Here is a 25,909-nt window from a genome sequence, read left to right as displayed (position 1 = left end):
TAAAATACTTTGTTACTTCTAATTCTGTTCAAACTAATTCAAAATGTCATTTATGTAATAGTAAAATTCACGATCAGTTATACAGTTGTCCAGATTTTATAAAATTAAATGCAAAAGAATTATTCAATATCATTAAAAAACGGAATTATTGCGTAAAATGCGTAAAACATAAAACCACAAATTGTAATTACGTTAAAAGTTGTAAAACGTGCAATTCCAATACGCACCATATATTGCTGCATTTTTCGTAAAATCCCAGTTTATTTGAAAAACAGGCAAAACCGTTAGAACCTGTTATCGATGGACTGCGATCAAACGCTCGAGCCATTGCGTCGCAGCGTGAGTCATTGCTAGTCGATAGTACTCCGCGTGTCGCATCTGGCTCCTTTCTCTATGTTCATTGCAGAATGAAGCGAATACTTTGATATCACAACCGTCAACGGATTTACTTGGTACTGCCCGCGTATGTATTTTTGATACGCGTGGTCATAGTTATATCCTCTCGTTTTGACAAAAATATTAAATATTCCATTAATTCTTTCATCGTGAAACGTATTACTGATTATTTACCCACTTCTAAAGTTGATAGATCGAAGTTGGAATATTTGTTTAACGTACCGCTCGCCGATGATATATTTCATGAACCCGGTCAGGTTGATATGTTGATCGGTGCGCAGCTGTTTTCGAAACTACTCAAGCATTTCACCGAGAGAAGGGAGCATCCTGGATATAGCTTCCGGATATCCAGGCCCACACAGACCCTAGGTCGAATTTGTTCGGAAATACTTAGTACTCGGCAACACTTGTGTCTTCTTGGGGTTAAATTGGACTAGATTTATTCGATCCCAGTCCGAGACTCCACGTAGCAGAGTTTCGAGTACTGAGACAAGTTTGTTTCAATACAGATCTACGAAGTTTACGGGTGTAAGTTTAAGACTGCAAGCGTCGAGGGAAGAGCTTTATGCCACACCTGATCAATCAAACTAGCCGCTAGCGCCTCCCTCTTGGACTTAATTGCCTCTACCCATCTATGTGTAAGGTATACTAAAAGGTATAACCGATAATCGCTAATCCACTGGTGATTCTTTAGGTACCTAAGGAGCTGGCCGCAATAATGGTTTCCATTATTTTAGAGAACAAGGCGGTTATAGTTATTATACATAGTTGGACGCGTCAGAGTTTGTTAAAGTTTAAATCTTGGTTTTGTTACTATATTTTTTACCGGCTTATTGTTTAATAATTATTATTTTGTTATGTAAATAATGTTAATCCTGTTACATGGAAAGCAACGGAAATATATTTCTGTATCATAGTCATGTAATAGATTAATAAAATAATAAACAATACAGTAACCTGTTACTATGTAAATATAGATACTGTTTGATGTCATCGCAGGACATTCACTTGGTATTGACATTAGTAGTCTCCTAATATTATCATGTCAAAATAAATTTCTAGTGGCAGTTTAATATTATCTCAGTATTTTTGATAACTTTGAATTCTTACATATAATGTTTAACTAAATATTTTTACACATCAGTTTTGGTGTTTAAATATGGGTATTCTTCTAAAGTGTACACTACCGCCACGACCAAAATTGTCTACGGTAAGAAAACCTATACATCGGGCTTGCTTGCCACTATCTCATTATGACATCCGCTCCAGGCCAACAGCACTACCCCGGCATAATAGCAAGCTATCAAACAGACGGTGCTATGTGGGGTGTATGGCGAAACTAATCGATTCATTTCTTACGAATTATTCATGAATTTGAATTTATACCAATATAAGTTTTGATTATAATTTAAGCGTTCAATATTTTTTAAAGATACAAGGGGAAGTAAAAGACTGTAGTATCTATGACCTAGGTCTTCATTTATTTTACACAAAATTTATTTCTGCTATAATACATATTTACAAAGGTAAAAACGAATCAAAAATGTCACGTATTATAAAAAGCTTGAGCAAGACGGCACGGCCGCCCCCGACCTACTTATCTATAACATTAATAATACCTATCATCTATACTAGGCTTCACTAGGCGAGAGCCGCGGATACGCTCAGCTAATCACAGACCGACAAACTATAACCACTGTAATAAGTAACACTATGTTATAATATTCTAGGAAAAACTTATGTGTGTCCGGCAATGTAGGTATACAATGTTTAAGCGTCAAAACTTTGTTCGCACAGTAGCAATGGGTAATGCACCCATAATTAAATACATGATGACATGGTGTAGCTGAAAGTATATTTTATTTATATATCAAATTTATATAACCAATACAGTTGCACTTTTGAAAATACTTTTTAATGCACAGTCTTAAAACAGTTTGAGACAGTCGTCAAAAAATTTAGTATTCGATATTATAATATCACATGAGGTTCTAAATATACAGTATCCCTGTAGCCAACTAGACCAAGGTAGGTACTCACTAGCGATTATTATTATTAACTAAATAATCTGCAGTGCTCTCGTAACCCACTATATTTCACATTAAAGTATCCAGTCCATTCACTTTCCGTAGTTACATAAATATCTGAACTCGTTGCAAGCTCATACAAAGTAGAACTTATTCCCTTATGTAACTAAAGCAAGCTTAACCGCGCACCGCAACATATATAACTTAAATAACAAAGCAAAACACACATGGTTATAAGTTCTACTGAGTTTTACATTTTTATGTTTAGTCAGGTGGAAAGTTGAGGAACTGAATTCACTATCGGCTGAGTTTCTACGGCTGTCACACTGAGTTGGCCCAGCCGGTCAGATCTCCAACCGAATAGGTGTGTTATAAAAATAAAAAAAATTGAAGATTTGTACCGATATAACGAATTCGTATATGTCTGGAATGTCTCTGTAAAAACTATTCAGAGAGAGATCCGACCGTGGAGGCAATTTTTCTAAGTTGGAGTCGCTTAGATGATGGAGGTGATGAGTCTTGCCTTGAAATTGACTATCCGCTCGGAAGTTTGCGCGATACGGAGAATGAGGTCCTGGATGAGATTGGCAACACCGCGATTGGCGATGATGAAAAGACGTGTGATTGGACCGGGGACTCCCTCGGTTAAACCATCACCTTTCGCGCCATCTTCGCCTTCCGCCTCTCCTCCTGATGATGAAGCGCCTGACGACGATCCCGCTACCAGCTACATTCAAAAACTCGCATTAGTGTTTAAGTACTGGATATATGTATCCAGAAAGGAACAATTGATGCTTAATGTGATACTCAACATGCCCTACGAGCTTTATAAAATGTTCTCTTAATATTCCGCCTAAATAGAATTAATCTACGTACGTCTTGTAATATACCAAGGTTTGTTTTTATATACAAAATAAGCCTTAGTTATATTGCTTATTCCAGTACTTATAGCAAGATTTTTCAGGTGGCATAACGCCTTGCAAACTGCTCTATACGGACTAGTTGAAATGATGAGCATCACACACATAAAACTATTTGCTTCAAATGTTACAAAATGAATACACATTGGATTTTGCATGCAAAATACTAAAAGCTTATTCAAAAACAACGTTGGTCATCTGGAAGAGTGTTAGTAATGAAAAAAGAAAATGTTAGTCGGAAAAAACGCATCTACAATGTCTACAAATAACCTACTAAAAGCATATTGTAGTACTACGTATATTCTACCTACTAGCAAATACTATGTGTTGCACTTTGAACACCTATCTACTTTGTTGTGCATATGTACAGTGTGTGTATGTATGTGTGTGTACTTGAGGGTTGTTGGGGTCAAAAGTTGCGGAGTGTTGCGCGGTGAGACCAAGATTTAGCGAGTCTGTGCCCGCGAACAGACGAAAGGCTGAACCCGCTGCCCGAGCCACCATTTCCGCCGGACGCTGTTCATTATAATGACAAAATTTCATAGGAAGAGTTTTATAATAAATTCCTTTGTTTTATTTTAAATTTAATAATATCCTTTAAAAACGTTACGTCATTATGGTCTGTGATAACCGTATAGTGCTTTGAATAGATGATATTCGAAGATAGGTTCATGTTAATCATACATTTATATTGTGACGTATAAGATCGACTTTGTGTTCAGACCGCTTTAATTAAATAGTAAAGTAAATGCCTAGAATACCTAAATTATGACGAAATTTTATTGACGCTGTTACGATTTCATTTCGATAACTCATCATAGAAAGGCTTCAGAATAACTGTAATAAATCAAGAGTTTAGTAGAAAGAGAAGAGTAAGATAGAATAGTTGCTTATAAACATACTCTGACGACGTCGAAGAGGAAGTTGCCTGAACCTCCACCAGATGATGAGGCACCTCCTCCGAAGCTCAAGAACCTGGAATTGAATAATTTGAATATCAATTCCATTACCTTTACCGTCTTAAGGTAGTAAATCTGTTAAATCTGTTAAAATACTTTAATTTTAAAATCTTTTAACATTACACACATTAATTAACATGCTTAGATTTTTGGACCGAGCATAGAAATCGGCTAGGCAATTTTTTGCCGCCAATAAAAGTATATTTTTTATTAACTCTAACAACAGAACACAAATCGAACAGAACGAATCCTTTCTTAAATTATAGAAGTCAAAGTATGTACTTTTGGATAAAGTGCCGTATCACTAGGGTAATGTATGTAGATATCGCTAGTTGCGATACAGTTACGTGATCTTAAAGGTATTGTGCAGCTCGCGGATTTAGCGAAAGGAAAATAAAACAATATCGTGTGAACCGATGCACAAAAAGGCGAGTAATGTTCTCGCTCTCAGAGTATTGTTATCTCTAGCTATGAGATATTACGAGATCTCTCAGTACCACAGCTAACTAATTGTCAATATTAAGGCGAACATTGACACGTAAATATTTTATAATTTCACATGTCGATAATAAATAGCTGACATCTATTTCTATCATTCTCGTGATAATTGTACCTCTTATTCCTGTTTTCTTCGCTGTCGTCAGCATCATCAAGTGTGATTTCATCAATGGTGGCAGAATTAGTCTGAGCAGCGGTTTGTTGGTCTCCGGCTGCTGCGGGTTGCTGATCAGAGGCTGCTTGTTGGTCTCCAAAGGCGACGCGAACTTCTGCTTGCTGGGACTCTGCACCTGATAGCAGTTGATTGTCCTCAGCGATGGAGTTCTGTAAGGGAATGACAGATTAGAGACGGCGAGGGCTTGGGGTGAAGTGATAGTGATGGATGGGGTTGCGGTCTGCGCGCGCTCTGCCGTCAGTGGCAGGCTGGTGAGCGATAGTGCGCGTGTACCGGCGGGGGAAAGTAGAGCGCGCGTCGTCGTCGCGTTGGTGCTATTGTAGTTGATACATCATCGTCATCATCATCGTCCTCATCGTCATCGTCGATCTCGACAGTTCCGCCGCCACCGTTCGTCTTCCCGTTGTTGCGGTTGCCGAGGAAGGCCTTCAGGAACACAGGCCCAAACACCCTAAGCACGGTGCTCGTGATCTGCTGCACCTTCTGTTCGATAATCTACAACACAAGCCTGCATTATCCTCATACTTTGCAAATACATTTAGAAACTCCACCGATTATATGTATTTAGTCATGAAATGTATAATGCGATGCGGAAATTGTGTTTGCAAAGTAATCAAAGCACCAAAAGCAATGCAATACATAGTTCGTAAATGGAATACGGAGATGTTTAAAACATGAAATGTTTCAGCAGGAAGACAATCGCGTTCATGTGATTTCTGAAATCTGTAAAATAGAACTAGATAAATCATTATTTGTATTTGTAGCACATAACATTAGTTTTCGAATATCCAAATTAAATTTGTGAATATTGAAGAAAGAATCAACTCGCTAGAGTGATTGGATGTAAATTAGTGTGCTGATGAGCGCACGTATCTTTCGTTTAACGGTGATCAATGTAATGCAATTGGAGGATGAGTGAGAATGAATTAGAATATGCTATACCTGTGTGAGTTGTGGGAAAAGTTGCCTTAGGATGCCAACGGTCCGTTTGTTTCTTTCACTGAGTTCTGATCCAGCCGCGCCCAGGTTTAAAGTAGCTAGTGTTTCCTGTAGAATTAAAAATAATTAGAAGAACGGCAAAACTTGATTTTCACACAAAAATAGTTTTTACAAATTGATTCTTTCTTCTGTAATGTGTGATTATTACAATTAACGAAGACCTACAAATATATTTATTGTTTTCTTTAAAATATTTTTTTTAAACTTTAGAAGTGAATACAGTGCACTGTAAATAACATTCCTTTGTGCTATAAGTGCCATAAATAAACAGGAAATTACCAAATGATTTCGTCAAAGTCGAAGCATATAATTTCAGTTTAATATGCAGGTACTACGCGGAAGTAACAAAACCAGTCTCTTATAATTACGAACATTTTAATATTTTCATTAAGCAGCATATTTATTTAAATACATAAAGAAACCTTTGCATGCGTAAAAAAAAATATTTAAAATAATTGCACACAATTATGAAGAACAACTACCACGAATAATAATGAAACTTTAAGGTAAGGCCAAGGACTTGAACTCCGAAAGTCATGCGTACACAATTAAAAGCCATTATTACGTCTCATATATTTTACATAACGTCTTTATAAAGATCTGCAGATGTGACACGCGATGTACTAATTTAAGAAGCCGAAGATTGGTCATTTATGAGTAAATAATCGCGTTGAACAGTAGTAAAGTGCTAGTATATAAGTGCTTATGTAATGAGTTGCGTCACGGCGTGCAACTAGTGCGTGTTGTCGGAAATATATGAAACCTGACATACAATTATGCTATTTCTTCGACTAATTTTGACATTACTTCAATAATTTAAATATATTGCGGTTTAGTATTTTTTGAGGACATTTGTGGCTGCTAAATTGTGGTAGGGTTATACGTTTTAAATATAGCAGTAGAAATGTTTGTGAAATCATTTAATAGACAAACCCTTAGAACATCGACCTTAATATAATTGTGATAATGGCCTTTAATTAGTAATGTATAAGAATATTCATATTTATAACCGTAAATAATAATTAAAAGTAATTCACAAGAAAGCCTTATTATTGTGAACATTATTAGTCTAATGGGTGATTAAGTCACAAACCTGTGCGTTGGCAGCGGGTGCTATGATTTCGATGATTTCAGGCTGCGAGTCGAGGGCTGGATCAGGCTGTGGCGCGGGGTCAGGGTTCGCGGCAGGTTGTGGGGCGGGCGCGGCGGCTGCCAACGCTGCAAGCGTCAACACGTACACTATGCTCCTCATATTGCTACTGTGGACTGCTACTCTGTGTGTATTGCTCGTTTGATTTGTCTCACGTCTGTGTGCTCTCGATGACTCACTCTGGAATCTACATATTGTTTATTAGTAACAAATATCACAGAACGGAATAAGCAAGGCTTTTAGAAATGAAAAACAAAACCCATTGGTGTGAAGCCAAAGTACAAACGCACGACCGATGATAATTTTACTAACTTTACTAATTATTTGATAATTATTATTAAGCAGTGAACATTGAATGTGGTCAGTTTGGCGCGGGCCGGTCAATCGTGCGACTTTGAACTCATTCCAAATGGAAAGTTCGGCAGCAACCTTCACGTTTTTATACAATAATTTTATTATTCCACTTTAATTTCTTAACACGCGTGTTCGCTGCACTCCTTATTCCTTCATGTTACAAAATACCGAGGTCAGGTTCCTTGTTTGTCTCGCTAAGCGATACCTACACGTAACGTTGCTTAATCGTGTTAAATTAAAATGATTTTATCACAGAGTTCCGGTTGCATTCATTAATTAAAGCGGTGGAAAGGCTGCCTTCATTATGATATCATGTTTAACAAGCTTGTTTACAAACACTCTTGTCATGAGGGTCATGTATGTAAAGGTTTTGCAGTTTGTGATGACGAGGTTAAGGCGAATGAAAAGAACGGAATGAAAACTTTATTCGGAGCAATACTCACAAACCTTGTAGGTAGAGTGTTACCATGCAATGGCAGATAGTCTTATGAAAAAGTTTTGCCGATTATCCGCAATTGCGAGCAGTGTTGGCCTAGATCCCTGGCTGTGCACCAGTGGACTTTCTTTCTATGTGCGCAATAAACATTCGCTCGAACGGTGAAGGAAAACGTGGTGAGGAAACCGGCTTGCCTTAGACCCAAAAAGTCAAGGCATGTGTCAAGCACAGAAGGCTGATCACCTACTTGCCTATTAGATTAACAGATGATCATGAAACAGATACAGAAATCTGAGGCCCAGACCTAAAAAGGTTGTAGCGCCATTGTTTTTTTTTGCCGATTATCCACCAGGGGCGCTGTAATATTATACATTCGGATATGGGCCGAATATGTGAATTAGCGCTATCAAAGCTACAGTACAAATCTCGTAGCTCGTGCTACAAGATTTGATCTACGAACAACAAGTTATTATGAGTTACTCTTATATATCTCATTAGATGCCCTCGCGAACTTCGTTACGCCGTAACCTATGTTAAGTATGTTTTTTAATAACCTACCCGATCAGTGATCACTGAGACTGTACACTTTTCCGCAATAAAAAGAAATTACTAAATAGAACTATATGTTTTTATGTTTTTCTCTATAAAAACCTTCATCAAAAGTATACATTTAAAATACTTGAATTGGACCGGCCGAATTTGTGTTGGGCAACATATTTCGCAATTCGTTTTTATTTAGTTTGATGAATAATTATTTATTTAATATAAAAACTAAATTATACTATTGCAAGTAATGAATAATCAATTCTTTATTAGTAAATGGTTATTAAGGCTTCGCAAATTGATGCAAAAAATATATATTGTCTTTAGTAATAAACAATAAACACTTAAATATATACGATAAAACGTCCTTGAATAATAAATGTACTTAACGTTTTGAACCGCAGTAGATTGTTAATTTATCGTAAGGTTAGTTTTTAACCAGTTTTCATCAGGGAGTTATTGCAAAAGCGTGTTTTTGTCGTTTGATCATTGAAGCTAAGTTCCGGGCATCTCTGACTTTCTAGACTCTAAACTAACGTTCCGCTGTGTTCTTGGGTGTATTATTAACGATAACTAAGATAATTTGTTGGTAGTTCAAAGTGTTGCCTAGTTAATGTTCTTAAGAGTTTGACAACTTTTCTACTTGGTCTTATATTTCTTTGATGCATTATGATTATGCAAGTTGCTGATCAGCTGTATTTTACAAACGCGTTTCTTGGTGTAGTGTAAAGTAAAACCTTATCATATCTTATCGGGTTAATTGGGAACAGACCCGCTTCAAAACGTAAGCTAAAATGTTATAGAAATGTTAATTTTTAAATCATATCTGTATGAACACAGAAATGAATAAAAGTTAAACGTTTTAGACTTATTTTCCCTAAAATCTAGTATAAAACCCAGTGATATCAAATGTTTATTGGGAAATATTGACATTAGCCGGTAAAGTGTTAAGGCCATGTTTTAAATTAACACTTATCTAATGTTTATTGGATAACGTTGCGACACTCACTTGCTCAATAACTTTAAAATGCTAATTTTTAACAAATCTTGACTCTATGGCCGATTCATATCTGAGATATTGCGGCATTCATAACATTTTGTACCGACGTAATAAATGTAGAATGCGTAATAAGTAAACAGAAGATGATGTATTTATGTAAAATAGTCGTATTCAGAATCATCTTTATATATGTATAAATTTTTCGTGCGCGTGTTTGTAATTAAACTACTCAAAAGTTTTATATGTGTTCAACTAGATTCTGGAATTGTTTAGATTTACAATTAGATTTTTTGTATTTTAATGTATACAGTACAACGTCTGTCGAGTCCGCTAGTATTATATATTAAATAGAATTAGTATATAACCAGAACGAACTTGCAAATTTTTTTACGTAAAATAAATTCTAATATGGAACATATTTCTATTTAGCTAATTACGGTTCTTGTAATTACGACGCGCTTGAATTTTTATGTGTTTTTTTTTATATAAAGTTGACTTTGAACTCAAATAATGAACTACCTTGAATTACCAGCAACAAGTAAAGTGTAAAGTGATTGACTTTTCTAATCATTATGTAAACTAGTGACAGAGCGCTAATAATTTAAATAAATAACGTACACAGACACGGGAAGTGAGATTTTCATAATTTTGCAGATTTGTTTATCTCGATACAGGTAATACTTGTTTTTAATACTTAATAGGCGTTATGACAGCTTAGTAATAGAACTTTCATCATATTATAATAATAACCCAGAGGTACTACAACCCTACCTTTGGAGTGAGGTGGCGTGTGTATATTTATTTTATAGCCATATATACACACATACATACTAACATATAGTACATGTTGCTACCTCATAATGACTCTTCACTCTTCCGGATCCAATTTTTCTTACAGTTAAATGAAATAAATTTAAAAATACTTGATTTGGTCAGCTTTCTGTGTCTGACATAATATGTAAATTTTTAGTCGCAGTTTCGTAAGGCTGTTTTCCTTATTCAATCTATTGGTGCACAGTCAGTATTCAAACCAACTACCACGGTCGTTACGGTGTAACGTTTATGTTTATCAAATTTCCTTATCATACCGCTTATCGTTGTAATTTTTTTTGCGCAAAACTGCTTTCGCGCTTGGCTGAGGCAATACCACCTTGAGCAGACCAAACCAGTACCGGAAGTCAATTTCGTTTAATTTCATTGAGTTGTGTTCGAAAGTTTCCTCGAAAACGCATTATACAGTATCAATACATAATGCTAGTGGAAAATGTAATGTCTGCCAACTGGGCAGATTATACGTCTCTATTATTAATTTATAGGGCTATACAAAAATGTATACGTCAGAAGTCAGACAGAAAATCCAGGTTTTACGGGTGCACAAAAGCGGCCAACCACAAAATTATCGTATATTTCCTAGCAAACACATCTAGTAATTCCAGGATTTGATATTGCATCTAATACGTAGTCGCCCATTAATTACTGAATAAGGGAGATAAAACATTGTAATATTTTTACTATTTTTTTGTAATTACCCACGAAATTCGTCTCACGATTAGGTAATGACTTATTTAAGGAAGCAATAAAAAATAATTGCGATAACTTTAGAAATTGTATATTCTGCTATCAATATTTACCATCGTTGGGTGACTAGGGATACCCATTGGTAGCTACGACCTCGTGCGTGCCTAACGATCACGTCAGAAGACACGAAATATTTCTATTCACGTTTTGTATGACCTTGTGACCTATTTCTCAAAACTAAAAAAAACTTAAAGCACATTAAAAAGTATAAAATACAAAGTATCGATTTACGGAGGATACACGATAATACCATGTTTAATTTTAGATCTATTAGATTTTTGTTCAAAAGTATGATATATATAAATAAAGAAATACATACACATAATAAATAATATTTAGTTAATAGAGAAAGTGCAATCCCCAAACTAGGAGTCCCTGTAACGTGGGCAGCTAGTCTCTTCCATTTGATATATTAATGATTTTACATACCTACATAATACGTATATATAAAATTTATAATTATACTACTGTTATACACGCAATAAGAACACATTTCGTTTCTGCATGGCACAGGTGAAGGAGATGTTGCTTAAGAGTGTTAGTGATTGTATAAAGTTTTGAACCGATAAGGAAAATTTTGTTTTGAAGAAAGTGGTTAAAAATATCAAACATAATCAAACAAATACTAATTACTGTTAATAGGATCAATGTTCGATCTTGAATGTAATAAAAACAAATAATAAAAGCTAAAATAAGATAATTATAATTTGATACAACATCGCAATCTATAATGCCATACTCAGATTTCAAACGATCGTAAACTGCAATAATTTGTGACATCGTGAAGCGATCCATTATGCGCAGACGCGCGACATGTATTCCAATAAGATATCTGACGGCACAGGTAATTCTAACCCTTATTTATATAAACATAGAGATGATTTTGCCGAGCGTAAAAGCATATAACTGCTGTCAGCTGTTATGTGGTCAAATGGTCTCTGATACGAGTGTTCCAAATCATCTGAGCGGTTACTTCACCGCAACTCGAAGATAATTTAGTTGTTGAGAAACATCAGCGGTCAATCTACTGCTCTTTCATTGTTGTCTAGACAAACGACACCCTGCAGGTATTGGTAATTTAACATTCGTTTAGATATTTTATATACGCAAAGTTGAAAACTCTTTTATAAAGGTTTAAAATTGTATGCGTTTATTGCATTAAAATTATTATATCTAGCATTGAAATTAGACATTCAATTATTGCAATAAGTAAGCAATAGATATAGGTGATAGAAATTCTCACGCGCAGGCCTTGAACATTTTTCTAATTTATTCAAATTATTTATTGAATAACTAATTTCTTTTAACAAGTAACGATTTCTATGCTAACAATAATTAAAAATAAATTTTAATAATTAGAAAATAAATAAAGATTACAAGAGATAAAGATTATTTTAAGCATGATGGCAGATTTGTAAAAATAATCTTGCTTCATGATTGGAAAACCGACTGGTTACTTTTAAGCTCTGAAAGTACATAAGTTTACATCAATATGATGTTTTATTAAAATGTCTTCAATCTGAAAGTACTTATACCTCAATAGTTTTGTTACACAACGCCTTGCCCGCTCTCTACTGTCGTGGTACCAATCTAATAAAGGCACGCCGCTCTAAATGGATTTTAATTTGGACCTTTAACAATTTTAAACGACAAACTTAGGCAACGTTTGGACAACACAGAAACCAAATGATGTAAGTCTTCTTGTGAGTGGTTTTAATATTATTATCTACATGAATAAAAATACAAGAACCATAAACGCTAACAATCTTTTAAGGGCCTCAGATTTTTGTTTCATAACTTTTCTTTATAGTCAAGTAGATTCATCAGCTATCTGTCCCGACGCATGTTATTAATTGTTGGTTCTACGACATAAGGTATCCTTACAATTTTATCTTCACACACTAATTTAAAAAATCTAAGTTACGCATAAAATATTCTTGCTTCCTCTTAAGATTCGAACGCAAAACTTTAAAGTCATTACTCGCTAAACCATACATTAATTTAGTATTTTTAATCATAGTATCGTGTGTAACGTTGAATGTAGCACAATATTATTTTTAACGTAATAAAATATAAAACAAATTAGCAAAGACGTCGCGTTGCCTTCCGTAATTATTCTCGTAATATCTTCCTGTACGTCAATAGTATACAATACTTAATATTATTAAGCACATACACCTTGTGTATATGTAAGCAGTTTGAGCTTTAATTTCTAAAGTTATGCGACTTGCTTCAAGTTTTATATATTTTGACCAATATGACTCATTTTTCTCGATACCACACAAAATTAACTATTATTTTTGAGGCTCTTAATATGTATGTGGCGATGAAGACCTCTCGTGTCTTCTGTTTAAATATAAAAGGTAGTGACTTAAGAAATTAAGTAGATAACTTACTATTGATACACGGATTCAATAATTAAAATACCTGGTACGAAACCAATTAATGTAACGGAAGACCTTTATAACCATCCAGACCGCGACAAGAAATATAAATCCAAATAGAGTGCAAGAAATTCGACCGAACAGCTAATCCTAAAATGTCATCGAAAATCAAAAGTCAGAATGAAAATACAAACACTTTTGCGTTTGAAGTCAGTAAAATTGCATTAGTGGAAATTTCTAAGGATTAATTTTATCATACTGCTCTTGCATGATTATAAAGTTAACAATCGCTTTGGATGTCGTAAGTAAAGGTGATTAAACTGTTTACTTAAGTCGGATGTACGGCCCACTGACGACCACCACTGATCGAATCATATGCAACCTTTCAACATGCTCTATATACTTACTACATATAATTAACACCCTCCTTATCCGTTCGTCCTTCTCGGATGTTTAATTAAGCAATTTTTGGATATAACTTTGTCTAATACAATAATTATTAAATTATTTAGGGATTGTTTTAATAATTTAATTTGTAAGATGTTGTAATGAATAAAGCTTGTTTTAACCGACATTATAATAACAACACAGACAAAAATATATAATAATGATAGTAATAATTCTATTACAATTAATGAAATTCTGTAATAATCTTAGTAATAAGGTTAAATGAAATAATTGTATGATTTATATTAATGTCTATGAAAATAATAGTCTTTTGTTAAACTTTCTCTAATTTAACTTTTTTAACCAATTTCTGTAAAGTTGCATATGGAAAAATAAGATCATAAACAACTTTCACTTCTTACGTGTGTACACTAGTACATGCACAGATTTTTTTAATGTCAGGGTTTGTGTCACCAGAAGGCATAATACCTAGATTTTGGGAAAGGTACATAATGTCAAAGGCCATTCCATGACTTTTCTTGAATGATTAGATTCGATATACTCTACAAATATTGTATAATATTTCGAATTCACTTATTTTTAGTATAATCTTATGATAGTTGTCACTATGGCTAGTAAGGATTTCCTCAAATACTAGTTAGTGTAGAGACAAAGTGACGGAATCAACAGAGCGAAGAGTTATTAGGAATAAAACAATTTGTCAAGTATGGGTAACAATGATACACATAATAGCCAGTGTCGCTTCCCGTCTTATTATCTGATTCAACGTGCTGACAGAATAATGCGTTATATAAAACTGTCATAAGACGAACACTTTTGATTACATTAATTTAACGCTATTTTGCATAATATTGTATTTCTTTATGTCAAATAATAAAACTGTATAAATATTTACAGAACTTGATGTTTCGAGTTCTTTTTGAAAACCGGCTTACCATGGTTAATATACATTGTGTTTAAATTCATGAAATAATCCAATTTCCTTTTTTGTTTAAATTTGTCATTCTACCTTTGGTATTTACTACAATAAGAAACGGTAAAAGGTCTTATTATGACGGAATATTAAAAGGTCTTGATGGTCTCCAAAGAATTGTTACTTTTAACTATTATTATTAATGGCTATAAAATATAAATATAAACGCATATAATTACTTCGTACATGCAGTTGTAATTTTGTGTTCTACGTAATTAACAGTAATTATAAATCCTACAAACAATTTTCATTATAAAAGACAAAAGTACCGACTTAATCTACGTGCATATTGTTTCAGTCATAAAAATTAAGTGATTTTACCGTAATTAAGTACAGTCACGACATAAGTGTCATTAAAATTCATAAACAACCAAAAATTTTGGCAAATTTTGATTTTATATCTGTATAAAGGTAAACAAAATCACTGACATTTGAGTGAAAGACGGATACAGAATATAGTAAATGTATAACTGTTCTTGGAGAAGTGTTGGCCTAGTTGGCTTCAGCGTTAGACTCTCATTCCTGAGGTCTGTGCACCAATGTAACTTCTTTCTATGTTCTTAACATTCGCTTGAACGGTGAAGGAAACATGTGAGGAAACCGGCTTGCCTTAGACCCTAAAAGTTGACGTGCGTCAGTCACAGGAGGCTGATCACCTACTTGCCTATAAGATTAACAAATGATCATGAAACAGATACAGAAATCTGAGGCCCAGAACTAAAAAGGTTGTAGCGCCATTGATGTTTTTTATATCAGTTCTTGACATATTTAAGCTTAAGGTTTATTGCCGTTGTAAATTATAAAATAAAAATCTTATTGGGTAATATTTTTATCGTTTGTTTATATGTTTTGTGTTGCACAACATGTTAAGTTAAACTTTATGTTACACACTATATTGTTCTAGATTTTGAAGGACTGGCTTAACTTTTCACATATCTAACTTCCCTTTTCTATAACTGTGATATTTTTTACAAATGTGATAAATTAAAGCATCATTGTTTCATATAATATTATTCAGTTTAACATTTGTGACGGATTGTTTTCTGGAGAAGAGGCATAAATGTACACATCTTTGCTTACTTGCAAAGAGTATTATTTTCTATATATATTTTGATAGACTAAGGTTTAACATATTATAGGAATGACATATTGTGTTAAATTAGTTAAAGACGCGATTGGATGTGTAAACTTCTAAAATTAGACCGAATTAAATAAATATAATAATTTAATTAAAATCCAAATAATAACTTTTCACCTTGCCACATTGTAATCGCATTGCTGGTATCAAAACAAAGTGAATATAGAGTCTTACAGACGGGGCTGGCCTTGTCACTTTCGTTTCAGTCACCTTGTCTTACTTGACGGTTTTAAAGTCAACAGGCTAAAAAACAGTCTAAAAAATAAATAAATGTTTGTCCTTACAAACGGGTAAATTGTGTTTATAATTATTTAGTATCAAGGTTTATGATGATGGACATGTACCTCCACTTTATAGGTCATTCTAGTCGTATAGAAGGAGGAGGTGGTTCAAAGTTACTAAACGTATGACTGTCTCTAGGTATTGCAATCTTGCAAGAATGCGAATTGCAGCATATAATCAATTAGAGTGAAATATGTTCCTATTGTGTATGTGTATGTATCAGCATTGTTTGGAGTCAGCCAGGAGATTAGAGCGACCGGATAAGTAGACAATGTGCACATTAGATATAACACGTAAGTTTTACACAACTGTATTGTATAGCTTACAAAACCTAACCCAATAATATCATTATTGAAACTTGATGTTTATTAATTTATTTACAGCCCATGCATGGCTATTTTATAATTAAATAGCTTATTTACAAAATTAGTAGTAAACCTCCTGCGATCCTTTTATCTTTCCAAGTACAGTTTTTTAAATCATATATTACCCCCATACGCTTTACAAATAGGCCGCTCTCCGGTGAGGAGTCCAGAAACACAGAAAGCAGCGAGAGTAACCTAGGAATGGGAGCTTGTTGACGCTGGACAGTGCGAGCCGAACGCACAGCAAAAAGTTTGTTTCCGGAAACGGTAATAATTTTTCGGAACGTATATATTCACCATATTCTAAGTTCATTAATTATTATAACAAAAAAAACATCAAAGAAGTTATGGAATTTAATGTCGTTATTACTGAAGCAGTGGTTAAACGTTTTTTAGCTTTTAAGTAACTCAAATTTACATAACTCGAATCTTTGTTGAATACGGCCGTATTTTAACAATTGAAATTGTTTTGATTTAATAACATTGTTGAACTAAAACCGATAACGAGAAACATGAGAAATAGAACCTTGTACTAAATTTATATTTATCCAGTAATTTATCAGCCTTGATCGAGAACTAATAGAGCACTAAACAGTGACCACTCAACTCGATTACACACGAGTCCAGTAAATTCAGTAAATTTGCTTCAATATGTCTTGTGATAACTATTTCCAATTAAAGGAGTTTTATCCATCTTGCTTGTTGGCCATATAAAAGATATCAACGCGCTCTTCGCTTTTACAAGATAGACTTAAATTTAGATATATATATATATAGTATATTAATATCTACGAAATAATACTGGAAATATTCGCTTCCTCATTCAAGTTTTTATTGAACAATGAAACATTCATATGTAATAGAATATATTATTATATTCCTTATGAGTTTATATGAATCAAAAATGATAAATTAATTTCTAGATTATTTAAACTATAAATTAAAAGTAAAAAGAGCATTTTTGTAAAATAAACACTATACAACTTGTAGCGGTCCGGTTTGAGGCAAGCAGCTATTACTTAACCCAACTCCTTTCGCTTTCAGTGACTCACTGACCGCCTTCTTATTATGCACCATTTATCAACACTGAACCACATTCAAAGACTTTGGTCAAAACTTTATAATATAAATTAATAATAAATGAAGGAATAAAAAGACTACTCTAATTTTAACTATAAATTGTGTTGAATCCAAAAACTGTTAAATATTTTTATCGTTCATATAATGCTTAACATTTATTAAATCAACGAATATAGAATTGTCGGAAGCCAATGTCATATGTCAGTTTTTGTATCCATTTCAAAATCAGGAGTGGCTAATTGACGGTCATATTTTTTACCTCATAATTAATAGTAAAACTAACGTATCGTCCGCGACCGTCACATTTAAATGTCCGTGAAGTTGATTCGCCTCATTTAACCGTAACACGATCGATACGTATATTTAGAAATACATAAATTAATATATGACATCTCAGTTTATTTATCTATTTATCTATCTATCGGGTGTATTGAATAAATCTGTTTATATAGTTGTTAAGATTGTATTTTCTATAGTATATATATTAAAGTTTCCTAGTTTCAAATCTCTGTTTATTACAGATAATTGCGTCTTGCGAGGAGCTAAGCATATAAGTTTATGAGACCTTACGTCGGTAACGTACAGCATGTTGTAAATTATTATTATGAGCTACTTAGTGCGAGTGAAAGGAAACCGCTCATTTTAAACTGAGTACATTTTGTAATTTCATTTAAAATGTATAATTGTATCGCGCAAGGCTGACGGGTTTAGATCGAAACCCTTAATTTGTTTATAAGTGTCGTACAATTTAAAAATATTGGTTCTACTTTTAGTGCTGCCTTATTTGGTCAATGTTACGATGTTCTTGTTGTCACAATTATACACAATGATTACTCAATACAAAAATATGTAGTTAATGTATTTATAGTATCGAGTAATTTTATGTAAAATTATAAATTAAATATTTTCTATAATATATATATAACCAGCGTGGGCAGCGCATAACTATCACCAAACGTCCAAAAAAGGTAACCCATTTTCCTATGAAGAAAAATGATCTAAGAAACAGAATGTTTAGGCCCAAGAACCATTGGGTTTTTTATTAAAAAACAGATAAGCATCTACATAACATCAATTGCTTCGTTTTTTATGACCTTAACACTAATTCATTCAAATTAAATGCTCCTATAAATTATCATTAGTATTCAAGACCTTCCTGTCACTGTCAAATTTGTTTGAAAATATTGATTTATTCTAAACTTTGCTCCTTTGAATGAAGGCTATTGGTGAGTGCACAATCATAACTAAGAATATATTATATTTAAATTAATCTAAGTTCTTTTGTTTTAGGTCGACTTTTGAAAAGGAAAAACTAATATTTGTTAATATTCAACTATTAATAAACTTATAAGAATAATGTAGTGTATTGAATTTTGAAGAAGTCAAAGCTTTAGAATAGGTTCATTACGTCCCAAAAGCAAGCAAACGGTTCATTTTTACTCATTTAGATGGGAAAACCGTATTTTGCATTTGTCTGCTAAACAGTGCTTGCGTGAGGATAAGTAGGTAATCTATACTAATTGTATGATACTTTTTCTGTAGTTTTCCTGTATTTTTATTATATATATATATATATTGTATAATCAATAGTTTGGCATAAGATAATAGATCGCTAAATGTTGAAATTAGTTGCTTATTAGTTTATTATCTACAAAGTTAATTGCGGTAATAAGGCTTGTTTGATGTGAAACTCACACAAGTCATAACTTAGTACATTAAAATTAACTCACTGAAACTCGAGAATAGCTGTATTGATTTGGCAAATTATGATCTTTAAATATTTATGGGAGCCCAGCGAAGTTTTAAACGGTGGGAAACTTAAATAATAATACGTAAAACCACAATTGAATTTTCCAATAAAAACTGTACTAGCTGGGAACTATTACAATGTCGTTTGTCTTTCACTGTCACTTGGGTATCATATCATACAAGAAGCCATCTGGATATATATCCAGATGGCTTCGGCTTTGGCTGTATGTTTCACAGTTTAAAAATGTTGTAATAAGTTTTGACACAAATATATGTAGGTGATACAAAATCTAGTCAATAAAATGAATTGTACATCGATATACCTTGCATTTATATATTTAATGATAGGTGACCATCGAAATTGGAATAAATTACTTTTAATTTTTATAATAAAAATTCGAAAGGTGATCTGGAAATTAATTGGATAAATTGTCGTTAAATCTCACGTAATAATTATCTCAAAACAAAATTCGTATGATTACAAAATCACATTGAGTATCGGCTTCTCTATATCGTAACGATGAGGTAACACGGAAACTCCCGGTTGAATGATTTATCGGGTGTAATGTCACCGGGTCGCAGGTTCGGTGCCTGTTTGTGTGTGTTTGTGTGCCTGTGTGTGTCCCGCGTGCAGACGCGGGAAAGTGTTCGTGATGTAATGGTGAGGTAACGGCGTGGCTCGATCGCATTATCGTATTCTAGCTCGTTCCGAATCCCTTTAATTGTACTCATTATGAATCACAAATAGTTTATCTATGATAAAAGAGTATCATGACAACTGCTATTACGGATATATAGACGACTATTGGAGACACCAAAAGATTTAGGTAATATAAAATGTTTACAGATTATTATATTACACAGACGAAATAGAAGAGCTTAGGTTTTGCTGTAAAATGAGATCAAGAGTAGTCCATTCAATATCAAACCACACACACACGATTGGACTAATACAGAGACTACAAGATAATAGATAATAAGATAATAGAAGTTCTGTTGTTATCCGCCGTACGGAGAATAGGTTTTAATAAACCGTATACGTATAGATTCTATAATTTTGGTAATATATCACATTGCAAATACTGAATCAAACGGCCTCGGATCACTATATATTCTCTAACTGTGCACTACAAGCGCGCAATTCGGTAAATAATGACCTCACTTCAAACATTGTCCACGGTGAAGAGGTCCTCAAAAGCCTTGTGTATAACGGTCGTGAGAAGATGCACACAAGGCGAAGGTCAACTGTGCGTCTGTCCCACGTGCAGATAGCAGTTTAATACTATATAATTACCTGTACGAGAGTTCATGTTCAATGTGTTATGTTTGTCACTTTAGCGTTCATTCGTTTATAGCTATTAATTTGTAATGCTAAGACTGGCTGCTTATATATGAGTTATTACATGTGTTCATAACGAAGGTTCAGCTCGTGGATATAAGATTTCCCGATTAAAATTGGTGATAATCTGTGGATGCCGTACACTGAAATGTAGTATAATAAATAATTTGTAACGTTTTGATTTATGAACATTAAAACAAATAGTTGTATATTATGCTTAGAGCAGTCAAAGGTGAGTTAAGTTGTAAACTTAAGTGCTGCCGCAAGTTGCAACACCTAGGTCATAATTGCCTATTTTGTAAATACCACCTTTAAGCAATGTAAAAAACATTTCATTTTACTAATAAAGTTATAGCAAACTACTTATACTTTGCGAGTGCGTTTTTAACTGTTCCTTTTAAACAGGTTGTATTGGTTCTAAGAAGGACACTGATATACGTGTACAATTATTATATACGTATACTAGCTGACCCGTCAAACGTCGTTTTGCCATGTATATTATTTCCAGGAAACATTTTTGTAGTTCAATAAAAATAACCTATCTACTATAATAAAAATAGGGGTTGATCGTAGAGGGGTGACAATTTAGGGTTGTATGTATATATGTTGTATCATAAAGAATTATATACAAAAAATTGTTTAAAAAACAAATAATTTTTTTTTGGGTTTTTGACATCCCTTATCACTAAGGGTTTGAAAGACAGATATTAGCCGATTCTCAGACTTACTGAATATACATAAAAAAAATTCTAAGCATCGGTCGAGCCCTTTCGGAGGAGTATGGGAACGAACATTGTGATACGAGAATTTTATATATACGTATATGATGATACTTTACTGAACTTCAAGTGACAAGTAACAAGTCGGTATTAAGAGTAATATTGTGTAGTGTTGGAGTTGCGGCACGAACTCCAACACTACACAATTTGTTACGCTCTGAGATTTTCTTAAATTTTCCTGCTTCATAATTGTTTCCTCAGGCAATAAATCCTCTCCACATATAAACAAATTCTTGGGCGATCATTAAAATAGTTTGAATGTTGCAATGAGCACTGGTTTCATCTTATATAACTGTAATAAGGCGGCATTAGTGTTTGACAATGGAATGAAGAAACACAAAAATATGCTTCGTTAATATGAGGTTTGCATAATCGGACCGAGTTAACAGGAAATGAACTAGCTGTATAGGTGAGATCACGCACCACTGCACTGTGTTTCTATTTCCACTTCGAAACTAATGTTATTTATTTGGACCCGGATATAATATCATTAAACAACTAGATTTCCTTTAAAATATGCGAAAACTAACAACAACGTGTTATGTCACTACTACACAATCAATGAACACACAATCAGGCGCATTTGATTCATTAGTTACGATCAAAAACAGCTTCAAGCGATTTTCATTATTTAATAGAAATTTTTACGTTTTATGAAAAAAAGCATTTTTGAAGTATGTTCGTAGTTACTTTATGTAATATATATTTGGCATAAAAGCGATGCCACAATATGACAGAGATCTGGCGATTATTGATATATATTATGGATATGAAGCATACGGTGGCGTAAATTTAGAAGCATTTGGGTAAAAAAAACACCCCACATTATTTTTAGGTCTGGACCTAAAATCTCAGATTTCTGTATCTGTTGGTGGTAAGTGATCCTGTGTTAGGCACACACGCCGTCGACTTTTCGGGTCTAAGGCAAACCGGTTTTCTCACGATGTTTTCCTTTACCGTTCGAGCGATTGTTAAATTCGCACATAGGTAGAATTGCAATTGGTGCACAGCCGGGGATGGAAACTACCACCTCAGGCATGAGTGTCGCACGCTGAAGCCAATTGGCCAACACTGCACATTTGGGTAAAACCAACATTTAATACGAAATTTACGCTTTAAATTGATAAGTTTTGAGTAAAGCCTAAGTCGGAGCCGGATCTCATTGGAGCGCAACAACTCAATATTCAGTGCATGCGAGTTAATCATACTCAGTCAATGTCACCCGTACATTGCATATTGCATTACATTATATTTAACCTCGAATTTTGTTAGAACTCTCTATATATAGACTTGAAATAAATAGTTTTAAACTCGATCTACCTCGTAAATGTCGTATATTGAACTTAGGAACTGTGAACGAGTAGTTTTTTAGTTATGAAAGTGACGCATGTCGTAAGTGAGGGCATGGAAGGCAATCTGTATGCCACGCACGTCTCGCGAGGAGGCGGTATTGCCTAAGACTTCGACCCTTGACGACCCCGGGATTATTACAGCGTCACTAAAACACGTCTATTACTTACTAGCGGTCGTTTACGACTTTGTATTTATACTTCCGAATATAAATAACGATAAATTTTGTTGTCAACGAGACAGAAATTCAAACTAATCAAGTGACTAAGCTGATGTCATAGCGGGTCAACTGTCACACGGTTTTTTCACACACTCCGCTGCGACTCCCAAGTTATCTTGGCCTCCAAAACGAGAAATTTCCAGCGATCAATATCGCGAAGTGATTTGCGTAAAGCACGGTCTGTTTTGAGAATAAACTATCACGTTTGATGGTAAATAGGGAGATATATGCTGAACTACTACCTAAGCTATTATTTCCAGTAAAGTCTGTAATTTTATTAATTCAAATACATAGTATAAAGCGATTGAAATAAAAAAAAAAAACCTACATAATATATTTTTTTTTCTCCTACGTCAGTATAAGATATAATAATGTATGGCTCACGTTACATCTATTGCCAATCTATTTTGCAACTTACTTAACCAATTTACAACGTTTTGAAATATATATTGTTTTCAAACTTTGAATATAAACGCAATTTTATAATATTTACACAAATCTATTTCTTTTATTGGAAGCTTAGAAGGTTGTTTATAAAATTTTAATTTTGCATTAACTAAACAAGCTATATTATACCTAAACAAGACAAGTTTCATACTTTAAAAGTTGTTAAAGAAAAACTAAGGTATGCTGAATATAAGAAGATTAAAGTCAGCAAAAATATAATTTCATAAATCAATTAAACTATTAACCATAACGTAGACGAAGAATATTTTACTTTACGTGAAATTAACGGATCTCAAGTATCAAAACAGTTATAATATTGTCTGTGTCATATTACACAACTTTCACAGACATAGGTCAAGGGTTATATTAAGGTTAGGTTACCCCTTGAAACATTTATACAAAGACCAGAATGAATACTGTCCTACGTTCTGCGTTCTTGCGCAAGAGTGTTTTGTTTCTTTAATCGAAGTGTAATCGAACATCAGCGCATAGAAAGGTGCATGTTATGTAAGAGTGACGTCACATCGGGCAACAGTGACGCCGAGAGAGAATACACTCACCCACTGCACTATTAACACACATTGGCTTAACAAAGTTAAAAATTTAATGAATATAAAAAAAAATTGTATCATACGATCTGAATAGTTTGAATCATAAGTACTCCCGTTAGGTTATAATTAAGATTGATTATCTATGGTAATCAATAAACAAACAGGTGACCTGAAACCGTATTGTACATAAAATTCTACGTTACAAAAAACTTATTTTAAAAATGGAAACAAAAAAAAACACACGTTGAAATTACTATGCTTCGTGAATATTTAAAAAAAGAAGATTTTATGTAAATTGAATGTTGGTTCCTTTTTTAAATAATGATAGCACAGCTATTGTTTTGTATCGAATGTATTTTTACTCTAAATACTCGTAGAATAATCGTATAAATGTTCAAGCTTTGTGGTTTATCCAAGAATTTAAGTAAGTAAGGCTAAAATCTGTATCGCGTGTTTATAATTGACTTGTGATCATCGTTGACAGAGTGTAAATACGTCGTTAAATAAACATAAAACTTCATGCTATTATTCGTAACTGAAGAAGCCTTTGTAACTTGAAACAACAAAAACTTCTTATTACGAGCATAGTACTTTAACTTTATTGGTAGGTAATAATGAATTTTATAACTAAACCTACTGTTAGTTCACGCTACTGGTGTCTAGAACAATATTCTTGTACGTCTACTTCGAATAAACTTTAAAACGACTTTCTAAAATGATTGACTCTTAAAATGCTATATTTTTCCCTGGGAACATATTTACTACTAGACCTGTATTTCTTTTCAAAATCCAAAAATCATCATCAGTTATAAATAAAGTAATGTTTATATTTACTTGAAAATTTAAAGAAACCAAATAAAAATTTATGTACCAAGAAATCGTAAACTTATTCTGCCAAACTACTCAACTGACCTTTTAAGGTCTTAAAAAAGTTAGAAATAGAGCATGCTTTCGATTAAGGCTGATGTTAATTCAAGTCACGTGTTTTGTTGAAATAGTTGGTACGTGTCGTACTAACTCCATCACTACTAGCTACTCCCAGTACAGTTACTGTTTCAGTAGACAAGTCTTGCACTATTGCAAAGTTCTCGCGCAATATCAACTTTCCGATTCAAATTGATTTAATGTTCCGCCAATCAAAAGTTTCGTATTGATTCAATCCTTGACCTCGACAGCTCTTTACTCTACTTTTCAATACCCAAACATTAAGATTAAAAGGAAATTTATCAAGCAGTGATATGATCAATGATGGGGATCATTGGCCGTGACCTTCACTCGCAACACATCGGTTGTGCGACCTGCGCCGGAGTTCTTACGGAGAAAGTGCAAATAAATTGAAATGTAGGTTAAAAGTATTATGTAAAGTGACGACATCGCGCACGTTACAGTCGCCGTGAGCTTGCGCGGCACACCTATTATATGAAAACAAACACTTTTATCTAAAGAAAATTTGCATATTCTCCGATTCATTGTTTAATATTCATTACGAAGCGTCCGCAGCATGCAACTGAGATTCAGTTGGCTCGTGATTTAAAACTAAGATCTTTAAGTCTAGTTTCGGTTAAATAAAAAGGGCCTGCCCACCTTGATATATATGTAAACACAACACAAATAAACACAAATAATTCGCTAAACGACCGACAACGTTCTGAGGCTGTATCACTCTTAATACTGAATCCCGGAAAGTTTTAACTGTTATTGATAGTGGTATAGCGGCGTCAGAACGTTGTGGGGCGATTGCGGTACGTACGTACCGGAGTTTGGCGTGCAATGTGCGCGGGAGACGCGTGTCAGCGGCGAGCGCGGGGC

The 25,909-nt window shown here is 33.8% G+C and overlaps 1 protein-coding gene across 2 annotated transcripts; it reads right to left on the bottom strand.

Annotated features, from left to right (window-relative positions):
• Positions 1–1,854: 1,854 nt before the first annotated feature.
• On the bottom strand, positions 1,855–25,909 carry LOC123713058. 2 transcript variants are annotated; one of them, XM_045666550.1, is made up of 7 exons: positions 25,855–25,909; positions 7,068–7,311; positions 5,918–6,022; positions 5,249–5,470; positions 4,916–5,124; positions 4,246–4,318; positions 1,855–3,150 (listed from the first exon to the last, which is right to left on the bottom strand). In XM_045666550.1, the coding sequence occupies exons 2-7, from the start codon at positions 7,224–7,226 to the stop codon at positions 2,920–2,922; spliced, it is 999 nt and encodes a 332-aa protein (XP_045522506.1). In that variant the 5' UTR covers positions 7,227–7,311; positions 25,855–25,909; the 3' UTR covers positions 1,855–2,919. The 2 variants fall into 2 exon arrangements, with proteins under 2 accessions (XP_045522506.1, XP_045522515.1); XM_045666559.1 differs by lacking the exon at positions 25,855–25,909 and adding an exon at positions 25,685–25,762.

This window comes from Pieris brassicae, chromosome 1, assembly GCF_905147105.1.
Source record: "Pieris brassicae chromosome 1, ilPieBrab1.1, whole genome shotgun sequence".
Lineage (NCBI taxonomy): Eukaryota > Metazoa > Arthropoda > Insecta > Lepidoptera > Pieridae > Pieris > Pieris brassicae.
Note: the sequence above shows the minus strand (reverse complement) of the source record. Positions and strands in the feature narration are given on the sequence as shown.